This window comes from Barbatula barbatula (genome assembly GCF_947034865.1).
Source record: "Barbatula barbatula genome assembly, chromosome: 16".
Taxonomy (NCBI): Eukaryota; Metazoa; Chordata; class Actinopteri; order Cypriniformes; family Nemacheilidae; genus Barbatula; species Barbatula barbatula.
The window spans coordinates 15,372,038-15,387,280 of record NC_136779.1 but is presented as its reverse complement, the minus strand read 5'-3'; the positions used below and the strand labels follow the sequence as shown (position 1 = coordinate 15,387,280).

The window sequence follows — 15,243 nt, the reverse complement described above, 5'->3', positions numbered from 1 at the left end:
ACAGTAGTCAAAAGTGCCCCAGAACTGTTTGCTTTCCTACATTCTTCAAAATATCTTCTTTTGTGTTCAACTAAGAAATTAATAAAGCAATTATCCTACTATGGTGGTAAAAGGTTGTCAAGAACTTGGGGTGAGTAAATGAAGACAACATTTATATTTTGGGGTGAACTATCCCTTTAAATGCATAGAATTCACAAATGTTTAGGTAGGGCCTGTATGTATGGATATAGAATGCTTAATTGACGACTGACCCCTCACTGTCCAGAACATCTTTAATGCTGGCCTTAGTGATGATGGCGTCATCACATTTAAACCACTGGTCCTTGTGCTGACGAATAAATGTGGTGTAATGGCCACTTTCCAATGTGCCCTGATGATTCACCACTGCGAAGAGAGAATACCTGCATGAGAGAGAGAGAGAGAGTGAGCGAGAGAGAGAGCAAAAGAGAGAGCAAAAGAGAGAGAGATAATCAGTCATTTCACAAAGACAAATATGTAACAATATTTGTTTAACAAAGTTTCAAATAAAAATATTATTTCTATTTGGTTTTATTTGTAGAATTCTACTGGAGAAACAGGTAAAAATATCAAAAATAAAGGTTTTTTCAGACATCAATTACTGCAAAGAAAACAAGTTCATATTCACTTTTAAGCAACATAACTGTTATATTTGTACATGTATTTATGGAAAGTTTAAATATACATTTTTATGGATAACCTCAACTTTTCCTCTGTCTTGTCATTATGTTTCCCATTGCTGTTAGCTGACAATGTTTTTATTGAAATACAACAAACACTGGACTGGAATGCCCAAAATACAATCTAGAAATGCATATTTAAAATGAATTCTTTTTTTCCACGGCTGTATATAAAAATTCATTATATTACTAAATAAAGAATACTTCCACTTACTTGTTATCATTATTTAATGAATCTACTTGCTGCTGGTACTGTCCATTCATGCGGCTCTCTTTACTACAGAAAAAACACATTATGGCATTCGGTTAGGTTGGCAAGTCATTCTAATATTTTTTTTTAACTTTGAATTTGCTAGTTCCACAAACACCAGCTGTGTCTACACTGTCCACTGTTAATATAAACAGAAATATCAAAACTTTTATAGGAAAATTGAATTTTTCTATTAAATAATTTTCCACTACACTTTTGCCTTTTTTATAAAACATTACAGAAATTGCAAGTTAGTCGAAGAGTTATTTTCTTTACAGTTAAAGTCAAATGAGGTAAAACTGACATTTTCTAATGAAACCATACCTGAAAGCAGGGGCGGTTCTAGGGTGAGTTGATATCTGGGGCTTAGCCCAAACTCATCATATTTATGAGTTAGAATATACATTTCTCATCTAAAAACTATTTTAAAGCGCAAGCCACAACCACTTTAAATTTGTTTAAATCACTCAGAATCTGGCGGTCGTGGCATCTGCCTCTGCTAAGCAACAATGAGCCGCCCTCTGCGTAAAAATTCCGGCAAAGAGTAAATGGATTTTCAGTGCCGACAATGCCTGGAAAAAAAAAGAGCGCGTGGAACATGCGAGTTGCTTTCTATTTGAGCGCACTTGCCACACATCTAGATTCAAAATAAAAGTGATTTGTACAGTGATCCCCAAAGTGATTTGAACAGGGCACTGTAACTGAAATGTTTTCGGAAAATCCACGTCGACCTTACTGTACTAACAAATAAAAATATTTTTGACAAAAGATAATGATTCTGGATGCTGTCAACTCTGAAAAAATACATCACTAATGACAAGAAACATGATTAACAGTCATACCTGGAAGCCATGAAGGGTGTCATGTCCAGCTCAAGAGGAAATGACACATAGGTGGTGATCTTTCGACGGAGCTTTGCAGAATGCTCAAACCGCTAAAATGAGAGGCAGAAAAAGATAAACAAGACGAAGAGAATATGAAGCAGAATTTAAAGAATGGGGGGAAAATGTTATCAAAAACATCCGTAATTCCTAATGACCTTTTTGAATCTAATAATAGTTTGTGCAGGTCTTATATGACATCATCAATTTCCTATCTGCAAAGAGAGGCTGGTCGTTTTTAATATTGATCAGATGTTCTGTTCCTTTCTAAGTGGATTGTTCTTGGCCAGAACAAGCTGCAAAGTAAACCAGATTTTATGCTGATGGTTCCAAATCTGAATAGCGAGGCTAATGTCAACCCAATCGAGCCAAGAACTAAAACAACACATGATACACTTCAATACACACCACAACTGACACAAAAAGACGCTTAAACACATACAAACGTGCACTTACTTTAAGGTGGAAGCATGCCACGATCGGAAGTCTCTTCATTGTCAGCTGCTTAGTGGACTCCTGGTAACTATGGCAACCACTGCATTTGATCTTGGCGCTACTTCCTAAGTGTTCAGGTCGGGTGAACCTGCATTGCAGAAACTTGAGTCAGTGGCGCCCAGTGGGATCCACAAAGACGGAGATGCTGTAGTGCTATGTGTGCGCGTGTACCTGCGTAAGCAGTCTGTGAGTGTGGTCGCTCCGGTGGGGTGACTGTCTCCATTCACCACGCTACCATCAGTGCCCGGGCTGAGGGGCCAGAAAGGGGTGGAAGAACCCGGCAGGTCCAGACTGATGTCCCAGAATGGGTCTATTGTCGTGGAAACACCACTGTGGATGAAAAGATACAAAAATAATGAAAATCGTTACTGACAAATAATGAAATATAATGATGACAATGAATGCACTGGAATGTGAACAAATGCATAGCTGGACTTCACTTCATGAGGATTAGCTCAGACAAATTGAAGGACCGGAATGGACTGCAACACCTCTATTAAACACAAGGTGGTGCTAAAACGAATGAATGACTTGCACGAATAGGCTTGCAGACTGCATCTTTACACCTAAGGACACCATCCAAACTGGGTTACATCAAAGTCTGTTTACGGAAGTCGTGCCACTCGGCGGCCATGTTTGCAACGCCTAGATATTTAGTCATAGCAAGTCTACAGTCCTATCGATTTGCATGGGGGAAAGCAGATATTTCTAAAATAACAATTAAACCGCTTATTTCCGATCAATAATAAAACATGACATGAACTGTATCTTAACTTTGGTTTTCTAAGCTTAAACTGCGCTAAAATCAGACATTTTTCGAGGTCGCCTCATCTTCTGCAGCCTGCGGACAGGCTGGCAAGCTCCTCACGAGAGCCCAGCCCCAGAGAAATGTTAGTCTTTATTGATTGATCGTTTTACTGGAAGACGGGACTTCCTTTGCTATAGCGGCCATATTAAGCCGTTCATTTTAACCGCAGTGGCGCATCTAGTTAATATTAATATCTTTGGTTTCATGCAGAAAACAGGATACTAAAAAATGCTACCTGTGAGACAGCTCGCTAGGTTGTGTTCATACAGTGGAAGTCAATGGCAGCAATGTTGTTTGGTAAGCAACATTCTTTAAAATATTGAATATCTTGTCTTTTGGAGGAGAAAGAAAGTCACACAGGTCTGCCATGACATGAGAATGAAAATGGACTATTAATCAATAACTGCTATGCAGAACTGTACTTTTAGTTGTACTATTAGCTTAGCCACATGCTAACACTATACTCAACTGAAATCCATACATTTAAAGGAATAGTTCACCCAAACATGGTTCCCATTAACTTGACCATAGCCAACTATGGAAAGTCAACCATTTTTGGGTGAACTTCACCTTAGGTTTAGCCTGCTCACTTCTCGTGAGTAGAATAACGCATATTTCCAAGCATCCCAAACTAGAAACCTACAAGCTTCAACATTAGTCAGGACGTCGCTTTTAAAGGCTGGTGCCTACATAGGCCGTGATGTAGCTAAAAGCACACCAAAAGGTGAAGCTGGTGCATGGCCAATGGAGGGTTTCATCGATGTAGAACATTAGAGAAGAAAGATTAATGCTATGGTTGGTCTTACTGGCACACTTGGCAGGTCACGTCAGACTGCAGGCCTCCTGTGAAGATTTGGTCAATGATGCAGTTGCAGTGGTTTGGGTTGTTGGCTTTTTTCCCATTGTCATCTCCTTAGTGGACATGCCAGCAGCATATGAACACACATAGAGAAGGAGAGAAAGAAGGTCTGATTAGAAAGCAAAGCTTGGATTGCTGCAGAAAGGCCCCTCCCTTTTTGTTTCACACTGCAGGAGTGAGGGAGAGAGAAGGATATAGAGTGAGATGTGTCTACAAACTCCCCCTCACTTCCTGTTTCACTGATATTTCATTCTTTTAGCAGCTCGCTGTACCTCCTCGATGCGTCTTGTGTCTGTTTGCTCTCATCTCCCACCCACTCTCTGACCCTGACTACAGTACAGCATGTTCAGTTCTGCATACGTTCAGTTCTGACTCTATAAATCTCTTTCAAGTATGCTTGAAATGTATGAGTTCAATCAATCTTTTGTTGAAGGTTTCAGATTAAAGACAACCCAAATGTTGTGAAATGTTCCGTTATAACTTCCAAAGTCACGTACTGTATTGTGAGAATGCCATTGATGCACCAAATGCGTCTTTTTAAACCAACCTGTTACGCAGGTTATTAAAGGTGATAATCATGGTTTTTGTAAGGTACGCATAAACCGACCTTACTAAATGAAACACATGGCTATCTGAGACATACATTTTCAGTTTCATCTCGTGGCTATCAATAGCAAATAAATTGCTTGATTTAACTGCCTTTTAAAGTGCTAATGTGTCATTTGTTGGAAGATATATTGACAGAAATGCAATATAATATATACATAACTATATGTCTTCAGGTGTATTAAGACCTTACATAAGGCGTTATGTGTTTATTACCGTAGAATGAGCTATTTCTATCTACATACACCACGGGTCTCCGTGCATGGAATTCGCCATGTTGTTTCTACAGTAGCCCTAAACAGACAAACTGCTTTACAGGGCGTTTCATTAATACATTATCTCCTTTGGCAAAGAAGCGATAATGTCATACACTGGACCTTTAAATAAATAAAGCTACAATAATTAAAGGGACAGTTCACCCAAAAATTATTCTGTCATCATTTCTTTACCCTCCTGTCATTATAAGACTGCTCTGTTGAACACAAAAGATGATATTTTGAGAAATGCCTCAGTGGTTTGTGTCCAAACAATGGAAGTCAAGTGGGTCCAATGTTGTTTGGTTACAAACATTCTTCAAAATATCAAAATTTTTGTTCTGCAGAATGAAGCCATACAGGATTGGAATGACATGAGGGTGACAAAATGATAAAATATTTTTTTTTTGGTGATCTATACCTTTAATCACGCTACTAAACAAATATAATTAACAAGCTAATGATGTATCCCTGGGACTTCTGTAATAAAGGAACACAGTGAGATTCATTTACAGTTAATAACAAACATTCAGTCATAGATGGATTTTATTCTTATAAAAATGAAAGTTCAATCGGATAATGAAATGTTACAGAACAACACAGCACCATATATCCATCACAGTTTGGTTGCTTCTAGTAACTAGCGAGCAAGTATACTATTCCAGACACGGCCGTTTTAGTGTGCTATGTTTCGTACAGTGAGGTCAGTGCAGCTGCATCTGATTGGCTGCAGTACCTTTGCAGTGTCTATGCAGCACATCCAAAGCAGCGATGAGGAACTCGTGTGCATCCTGCTGCTCGTAGCCAGCGAGGTGCCTAGCATGGGTCCACACGAGATGCAGCAAGCGGAAGGGAATGTGAGGAGAGCGGTGACCCGAGTAGAACTTCAGGGAAAGATAAAGTTTACATGTATTAAAAATGTTTAAGACACCGTATAGATGCCAAGTGTTTGTGTGAAGCTCCCACCTCCTGAAAGAGCTGAGACATTTCGCAAACTAGACAAGAATTGGACTGCATCTCACACTTGTGTCTGTCGGACAGAAAAAAGTCCCTCAGCAGCGGAGTATGTGTGAGAGCCTGAACGATACAGTTCATAAAGCATGTGTTCCCAAGGTTTATCAAACCCCTCAGTCCTGTAAAAAAAATGAAGAGAAATAGAAAGGGAGTTAAAAATCAAATAAAGATATTTAGCGGTCAAGCACTCTAGCCGTAAGAATAATACACAAAGAAATGATATCTCAAAATAAATTAAATAATCAAATAAAAAAATCCAGTATATACTCAAAATATGTATACTTTCCAAAAGCAAACATTAGCATTAATGTTCCCATCAATGTACATTTAGAAAATGATTGATTATATCCATATGTATATTAATATATAAATGGAAAGAATACATTACTTTAAAAGATTGATTCGTACTACATAAAACCCGTTTGAAATTCTTTCTGTAAAAATAAAGAAAGTATCACTTGCGTCTCAATAGGAACTCTGATTCGACCTCAAACTTTGACTATGCATAACTTTCTAAAGTACAAAAATCATTCATTTAATTTAATACCAATTAATCCACATTTGCACTCTTTTGATAATTTTTATATAATGTGTCTGCAGCCTTATACCAGTCAGAGTTCATATTTTCTACCATGCTAACACCATATCCATCCATGGTCATTTGGGGATGCATAACTGACAAGAACCAAATATTCCAGCAATAAGCAAATATTGCCAAAGTTGGATGTGCCTGAAACATTGCACCATTTCTCACTATGTATACACCGTGTCACCCAATGCATCCAGTTTAAATGGTGTGATAATGGTGAGAGATTCAGAGGAATGTACATTTCATTACTGTGTACAAAGAAGCGGACCTAAATGAAGCAGTTCTCAGATTCAGAAAACACTTCACTGGTTTAGTTTTTTTAAAGGCATTTGCGCAACATACATTACTACCCTGATCTCACGCTGATGGGCCCATAGTGTGCACTATTATGCTCTGCTTCTTCCTCTTTCAATGCCTCTGTCAGCTGGAGTCACTTCCCTGCTGTGTTGACGTGGGTAGCCCCCCACCCTGTACAGTTTGACAGGTTACAGGAGGCCGGTGAGGTTTTGGATGAGGTCTGGTCTATGCAGACAGAAGGCTGGGCTCTCCCAAGGTGCCTAAATGTTTTCAACTGGCCTAGCTCCAAATCTACAGCTCTCAAGACATCTGTTCCTCACGCTTCGTAGCAGTTAGTTAAGGGAGGGTTGGAGTAAAAGGGTAAAAAGCATCTAAATGTGGGTCCGTTTCTGCTACACTAAATGCAAAATAATAAAAACCATAAATTCATTTCAATTCAATTCAACTTTATTTATATAGCGCTTTTCACAATTTGCATTGTTCCAAAGCAGCTTTACAGGGGAAAAATAAAAACCCCAAAAAAGGGTAAAACACGCTACATGGTGTTTTATATAGTAAATTAAATTATTCTAGTAAATAATATCTAATGTCAGCATCTCCTGGTGGTTTATTTAGCATATGTCCGCCGGCAGCTGCCCGAGGCGGTGGTGCTGGAGCAAGAAGAATCCGCTGGGACGGAGAGCCCGCTGCGGGATGGCGGCATTAAGGAGGGAGCGGAGGGGTCGTCGCCGTTGGCCATGGGCCGGAATCCTGTGTCCAACAACCATGAGGGTGAGGAACAGGAAACGGGGGACCCGTTACTGGCTGCCCTCACGGCGAGGGCCATCGCCAACCGCCAGGAGGCGGTGGAGGATCGGGCCGCCCCCCCGACGTCCAGCACTACCGCATTGCACCGCGAGGAAGAGCCTTTCGGCTGGGCTGAGGACCGAGCAACAGCGTGTCAGGGAACCGGAAACATTTTTTTCTTTTCCTCTCTCCCCTCTCTCGTCCCTGTCGCTCCGGGGGCTCCCGTCTCCGTTCTTTCGTCTTGCCGGTGCATGCACCCAGGCGCTGCCGACTCCGAGACTGGCTCCCCGGGGGGGGACTAGGTACAGTCTCGGTGGTGCCCCGGCCTGTAAGGGGTGATGGGGGTTTGTGGTGAGGAAGGCGGGACGAGAGCCGTGACGCGGGGCCGGTGGCGTGAGTGATAAGTGCAATCAGCTGTGCCCGTACCGGTCCCGCATCTATCACGGAGGAGATTGGGAGCTTAAAAGGACGACCGGCCTTATTGTTTATTTCATTAAAGTTTTATTCTTCAAATGTCCGCCGGTTCCCGGCTCCTGCCTTCCATTCTAACGAACTTTATTACAGATACTTAATGGGAAGAATATGATTGCACAAATGCTTGGTATTCTTCATACAGTAAAAGAGCAGGGCATGAATTGTGGGACGCAAATAACTTACGTTTTGTTACTTTAGTATTTTACTTATGTTATGTAAACATACAAAGATGTGTCTAATGTATTCAAAAGTATGGGACACCATAGCATGCACTGTCTTTGGAAAGGAAAGAGAGCCAGAGAGATTAAAAAACAAAAAACAAGAGAGAGCGACAGAGAACCAGACAGACAGACAGACAGAGGGAGTGAGTGTGGAAGAGCCAGCAGCGCTTCCTACTGATATACACTCTTTTAAGTACTTATATTTTATTTATGCACATGGTTGATGGAATATCATATACGCGTCTGATCTGACACGCACATCAATGGTGGAGTATCGCTGCTGACAACACCGCCCTCACCCAATCTCATCACTGGCTCAGTCGAGCAAGAGTCCGTAAACCAATGCCGCCCAAAATCCATCTCACACAATAGCCTTCTGAAATCATCATACATCGGCCACATTATGTCCTAAATGATCAATGAAAGCTCAAGCACTCATATAGCTAATCGCATTAGTTTGTTTCTCTGGGTTCGAGAGAGGCTGGCGTTTAGCGCCTACGCTTGGCCTGCGGTGCAGACATTTAACACTATTACTCCACTGCCAGCCTCTCTGACTGCAGGGAAACGGGCGAAAATGAGAGAAGGGAGAGAAAGGTACAGCTGGAGAGAGAGAGAGGAATATTTCTCTAATGGCCGACGCCTGTATCTCGCCCCTTATTTGTGTGTGTGCTCTCTCAACTTCACATAAACAGAGAAATTGTCAAAAAAAGCCAAGCGAGATTGACGGCATTTGTGGCCAAGAAACAAAACGCGGTCTTGGCTCTCGCACAATGCGCAGTCTCTAGACATTTGACAACTAAAATGTCATTTGAACTGATTGTGGCGTTGGAAAAAGCAGACGCAGTGAGATACAGTCTTGTTTTGAAAAAGAAAAAAAGAAAAAGAGCCTATGGGAAATAAAATACTTACCTATGGTGCAGTTTGCCGTTATTTTCCTCCGTTTTGGGTTGTGTCGTAACAGCTCCAGTTCTCGTTTCGTGGGCTCCCACATTGAATATTTCTCCCCAATTCCTGAGGTATCACAGAATTTACAAGATACATTTTAATTGTATATAATCTTGGTGAGTGCTTGCAAGGCAACATTGCTTTAATATTCTTTAAAAGTCTGGTTATGGTTTATTCTAAAGAACTAAACCTAAACATGAAATGTCTGCAACTTAGCTAGAATTTTATTGCTGCTTTTGATATTTATAGATTTTTGTATACGTTATGTTATTTTATGCATATGTTATTATGTATTGTTATTATAACATTATAATATTACATATTAATAATAACATTATAATAACGTGTGTAATATATATATATATATATATATAAACACATCTACATCCAAAAAGAAAAAATAACTGCTGAGTAGTTTTAATTAAATTTTATACAAAATTTTGTAGACGATTTATTCATATTAATATAATTTAAATAAAGAACAAATTATCAGAGCAGGTGGCACTATGCATCTCTAAAGTTGGTTTATAACCAACCATAAAACCTAAAAAGAAGTACTGTATGGCAAGAATGACTTATCGTGAGAAGACAAAAAAAAATGACATTTTAGTCGCATGAAATCGTTTATTGGAACGCCATCATTCCAGAATATAGTTTAATCGACATTAAGTTTCGCTCAAATCTGTAAAAGGAACCTGGTAGGTGATGACATTATTATTGTTTATCAACAGAACTGAAGTCGTACTGACTGGCTGCACAATGTGTATAATTAATTAAAATGGTCTTCCTCGCATATTCTATATATGGATATATAGAATTCCATATATTCTATAATTATTAGCAACCTTCATGTTGCACAATGACTGTGTTGCTTGTGTAGCCGACTAAAAACAATACTTGCGTCCAGCGTCATGACAACAGCACAGCCTCTCTATTGCTGCATTTCATTCAGCCCAACACCTGAGCTCACCTAAAACTCTCTCACTTATGTTTTGCTGCCTTGAAAGCACTGGCACTGCCATCAGGAAATGAAGAAAATCTATCTTTGTACTGTGCTAAATGTTGCATGACACATTTAAACATATGCAGATTCAATAGTGTGCTTGAGGAAAATGATGAAAATTTAAAGTGTGACAGCAACACCCACCTTGCAACTTCCACGCTTTTCTTTGTTCTTCTTTGGCAATCTGTTCCATGTCTTTGTCATATATGTAGTCTTGGCACACAAAGCAATATATTCCACCGTACAAAAGGTCTATAGCTGAACGAGAAGGGAGAAACAGGAAGGACATATTAGAGACCTTTTGAAGAAGCTGACGCATGCACCTACTCTCCACAGAAATTCTATATCTACTTTTAAGCGTTGTAAATATGGATGAGGTATTAGGGAAACATCCAAAGCATTGCTCAGTGCAGCATATCAACCTCTTGATGGGAATAATAATGACGATGCAGTGCAAAATAAAATACCAATATTGTGTCCTCTGTGAAATGTCACGGTGGTTCAATTTCATCGTGGTATAAATATGACCGCCGCAATAGCCCGTAGGTCGTCTGTGCTTGTTGATAAACATCATATGTTGTCCTATCTGCTCCTTATTGCTTTGACCGATGTGAAAATTGTGAATGATGTGTATTAATTATGAATAATTGCTCTGTAATGAGGAAGGAAGGCTTGTGTGTGAAGATCATTCAGTTGTATTCTTCCATTTCCATAAGCCTGCAGCGACAATACCTGTTTTTCAGTTCCCATAGCAACCGGATGATGGTCTGTTTCACACAGACAGACTAAAATGTTTGCAGGTGGAGCAAAGCAGTGGGGACAGGCTTCTATTTGTGACACGACACTAATGCACAAGCCTGGCAAAACTTGCTGACAGGTGCTCGGCCTATGAAGCTTTTAGTGGCTTTGAGAGCAGCAGAAGGCGTATTTTTAAGGGAAGAAGTTAACTTATTGTATATGACTGTCAAACTGTTGGTTCGGCACGGAAAATCTGAGAAATTCAAATTGATCCTATTTACTAAAACAACCCTGTTTTTACTGTGCACAGTGAAGACGTATTAAGTGTTCTTGGGCAAAATTACTCGTCTTGTCTGTTGACGTAATAAAAGTAGCACGACAACCAAGATCTGATCAAATCATGATGGAAATCCCTTCCTTGTATTTGGTTTCATTCTAATACCTTTTCATCAATCGCATTCAGAAAGCTAAGTGTGTTTGAGTGTTGTTGTATTTGTGTTATGGCAGAAGTATGTAATCCACAGTTTTATGGAAAACGCAGCATGCGGTCATAGTCCCATTCATGTTTGTCGCATCCGGTGTGGACAAAATTTAAATAGATAATGGGTTCTAAAGCGTTTCTAATGTCTTGTGTCGCGCCCAGCGTGGATTTTGGTATATGCTTTTGTCATTTTATTTGTTTATTTTTTAAATAGCAATCTAAGATTTCTTTTTATTTTAGTTTTTGTTTATTGTTATAATATTACTGCTTCAAACTTACTTCAGTTCTATTCAATTTTAATCTCCAAATGTTTGAGGCAACATTAATATTTTTCCTCGAAAATGTAGGTCAATATTTTATTTGATTAGTAAACTAAAATAACCTTGGTTTGTCACACACACAAACATATTTATATAAAAATAAATAAATAATTTAAATTAATGGTAAACATAAATAAATACATGTAAATATTGCCTACCTATATACACACACTCACCTAAAGGATTATTAGGAACACCATACTAATTCTGTGTTTGACCCCCTTTCGACTTCAGAACTGACTTAATTCTACGTGGCATTGATTCAACAAGGTGCTGAAAGCATTCTTTAGAAATGTTGGCCCATATTGATAGGATAGCATCTTGCAGTTGATGGAGATTTGTGGGATGCACATCCAGGGCACGAAGCTCCTGTTCCAACACATCCCAAAGATGCTCTATTGGGTTGAGATCTGGTAACTGTGGGGGCCATTTTTTAGTACAGTGAACCCATTGACATGTTCAAGAAACTAATTTGAAATAATTCGAGCTTTGTAGAGGATGGGTACATGGTGGTCATAAAGGGATGGACATGGTCAGAAACAATGCTCAGGTAGGCCGTGGCATTTAAACGATGCCCAATTGGCACTAAGGGGCCTAAAGTGTGCCAAGAAAACATCCCCCACACCATTACAACACCACCACCAGCCTGCACAGTGGTAACAAGGCATGGTGCATCCATGTTCTCATTTTGTTTACGCCAAACTCTGACTCTACGATCTGAATGTCTCAACAGAAATCGAGACTAATCAGACCAGGCAACATTTTTCCAGTGTTCAACTGTCCAATTTTGGTGAGCTCGTGCAAATTGTAGCCTCTTTCCTATTTGTAGTGGAGATGAGTGGTATCCGGTGGGGTCTTCTGCTGTTGTAGCCCATCCGCCTCAAGGTTGTGAGTGTTGTGGCTTCACAAATGCTTTGCTGCATACCTCGGTTGTAACGAGTGGATATTTCAGTCAAAGTTGCTCTTCTATCAGCTTGAATCAGTCGGCCCATTCTCCTCTGACCTCAACAAGGCATTTTTTCCGCCCACAGGACTGCCGTGTACTGGATGTTTTGCAGTTTTCACACCATTCTTTTCAAACCCTAGGAATGGTTGCGTGTGAAAATCCCAGTAACTGAGCAGATTGTGAAATACTCAGACCAACACGTCTGGCACCAACAACCATGCCACGTTCAAAATTGCTTAAATCACCTTTCTTTCCCATTCTGACATTCAGTATTGAGTTCAGGAGATTGTCTTGACCAGGACCACACCCCTACATGCATTGAAGGAACTGCCATGTGATTGGTTGATTAGATAATTGCATTAATGAGAAATTGAACAGGTGTTCCTAATAATCCTTTAGGTGAGTGTATATGTGTGCTGTCAATCGTTCAAAAAAAATCTGATCAACCCATTTGTTTGATGCAAGTTGCAAGCCTGGCCACTGGACAGTAAATATAGTCCCACCACTACAGCGAGACATATGTCATGAAAAGGGAGATCATTTAAACGGGGAGGTTAATGTTTTTGAGTACAATTATGTGTATTATTTCAGGTATTATTACAATAATCTGGATGAATTAATTAATCAATTATTTGAACGTCTTTTATCATGCTGATGTTACTACGGTTTAATAAAAGCTTTGTGTTAAGCTTTAAAATGGACATTTGAAAGTAAAAGTATGGAAAAAATATAACTTTCCACTAAAGGTAAGGGATGTAGCTATGATTAGTATTTAGATGAATTACATGTAGAAAAGAGAGAAATTGCATAAGAAAATGAGGTGGGGCTGTATGCTGCACGCACATCAGATGAATAGCCCAAAAGCGTAGCAGGCCTTCAGGTAACCATGGGAACCGGCACAGAACAGAGGAAAGAACATGAAGATCAAGCCTGAAAAGCGTAAGCCGATAAACCAGCTTTGGCAATAAAAGACGAAAAACAAAACGCAATATAAATTATATCGCAACTGCTGAGATACAAAACTAAGCTGTGAAGAGGGTGAACGTAAAGGCAAGCCGATTCAGCTTTAATTACTCTGCGATCTGGTCTTTGGAGAATAATCACAGTTTTGCTCCTCGGGAGCTGAGCGTTCATTCACAGATATCCCTTGTACAGAAGCGAACCTAATTAAATGTTCAATCAAACTCTGAGGGGAACTCAACGCACACAAGGGAATGTGCTGAACTCTGTGTTGAGACTGACTGGAGACTTTACAGCCAAGACACGAAGTGCAACACATTAATCTGGATCAGTTGCGCTGTAGAGAAAATATATGTGAATCTACATTGTTAATACCGTGATAGCACAGATACATCTGGGAGACGTATTGTTTTAGTGTTTGATCATCTGCAAGTATAATAAATGTAAAACTGCCTTTTCTAAGACGTTTATCAGATGTTTGGGCTCATGGCATATAGAAGCATCTCAAGATCCATCGTTGGTGCTTTAGAGTCTGGGCGTAACCAGTGAGCCATCCGGGAATTTTTCACCTACTCTTTTATGAATACTGATGATTCGGACATTCTATAGTGTTTTATCTTACTACATAGTAGGTAAGTAGGCAGGTATTGGGACGCAACATTAGTATACACACCTCCAAATCTCATGAGAAATAGTGCACCAGCCGGTTGTTTTTCGCCTACTGTTTTATGAAGACCGAGGTTTCGGACATAATATTTGTTTGCCCACTGCTTTTCACCTACTATATAGTTTGGAAGTAGGCGATTTCGGACGCAGCCACAGTGTGTGAATTCTAGCTTCCCTATTGACTGAAATGTCCATCTGTGACAATGGCTGCCAATTTTGCTTAAAGAAACGCTCTTTCACGCCATTGCAAGTATGAAATGGAATTTTATATTACAACACTGTCCAACAAAACTTGGCCTAATTTCAAGCATAAAACTTCAATATATTTTTGAGCGTTAAAGTTTTATTCTAGAAACAAAACTGGAGTCAGAGAAGTAGCTTACTACGCAAAAGCAACATTGCTGCCATTGTTCAAATATGTTTGCACTCTTTTTAGTTTTAAGGGGAATTAACATACAAATTATTTAATTGGGTGGTTTCTGCATATTAAAGAGATTTTTCATCATTTATTTATAATTTCCTTGAAAACCTGTAAATAATTATTTCTTCTCTGGAAAACAAAAGGTGAAATTTTGAGAAATGTCTCAGTGATTGTGTCCATACAAAGCAAGTCAATGGGGGGCCACTGCTTTTTGTTACCAACATTATTTTTGTGTTCTGCAGAAGAAAGTCATACAGGTTTGGAATGATGATGACTTAATGATGTCAGAATTTTGGGGTGAACTATCGTTCTGGGCAGCACAGATCATTTTAAAGGGTAAATTTTCGCGATTATATAACATATATTTTGCTTGTCTCTCAGAATTTCCTCTTGTATCAAAAGCAACATTTAACTGTGGTTATGAAGAAGTTCCAGGCAGTAATAACGTTTTGGGTATTTCCAACCTACTTCTATAAAATAGGTAGGTGATGAACCTCAAACCACCGTTGAAAAGACACACTGTTAATCACA

The 15,243-nt window shown here is 39.4% G+C and overlaps 1 protein-coding gene across 3 annotated transcripts in view; it reads right to left on the bottom strand.

The window, feature by feature from the left end:
* Positions 1-15,243, bottom strand: part of usp22 (ubiquitin specific peptidase 22) — a 32,624-nt gene that overhangs the window by 2,099 nt on the left and 15,282 nt on the right. The window contains exons 3-12 of one of the 3 annotated variants that reach the window (XM_079476053.1): positions 10,325-10,438; positions 9,142-9,243; positions 5,818-5,984; positions 5,588-5,735; positions 3,939-4,041; positions 2,496-2,654; positions 2,286-2,412; positions 1,791-1,882; positions 913-975; positions 252-401 (exon numbers count right to left, since the gene is read on the bottom strand). In XM_079476053.1, the coding sequence (XP_079332179.1) occupies positions 252-401; positions 913-975; positions 1,791-1,882; positions 2,286-2,412; positions 2,496-2,654; positions 3,939-4,041; positions 5,588-5,735; positions 5,818-5,984; positions 9,142-9,243; positions 10,325-10,438 (1,225 nt within the window). Of the gene's footprint in view, positions 1-251; positions 402-912; positions 976-1,790; positions 1,883-2,285; positions 2,413-2,495; positions 2,655-3,938; positions 4,045-5,587; positions 5,736-5,817; positions 5,985-9,141; positions 9,244-10,324; positions 10,439-15,243 lie in introns of all 3 variants that reach the window. The other 2 variants (XM_079476052.1, XM_079476054.1) reach the window with 2 other exon arrangements.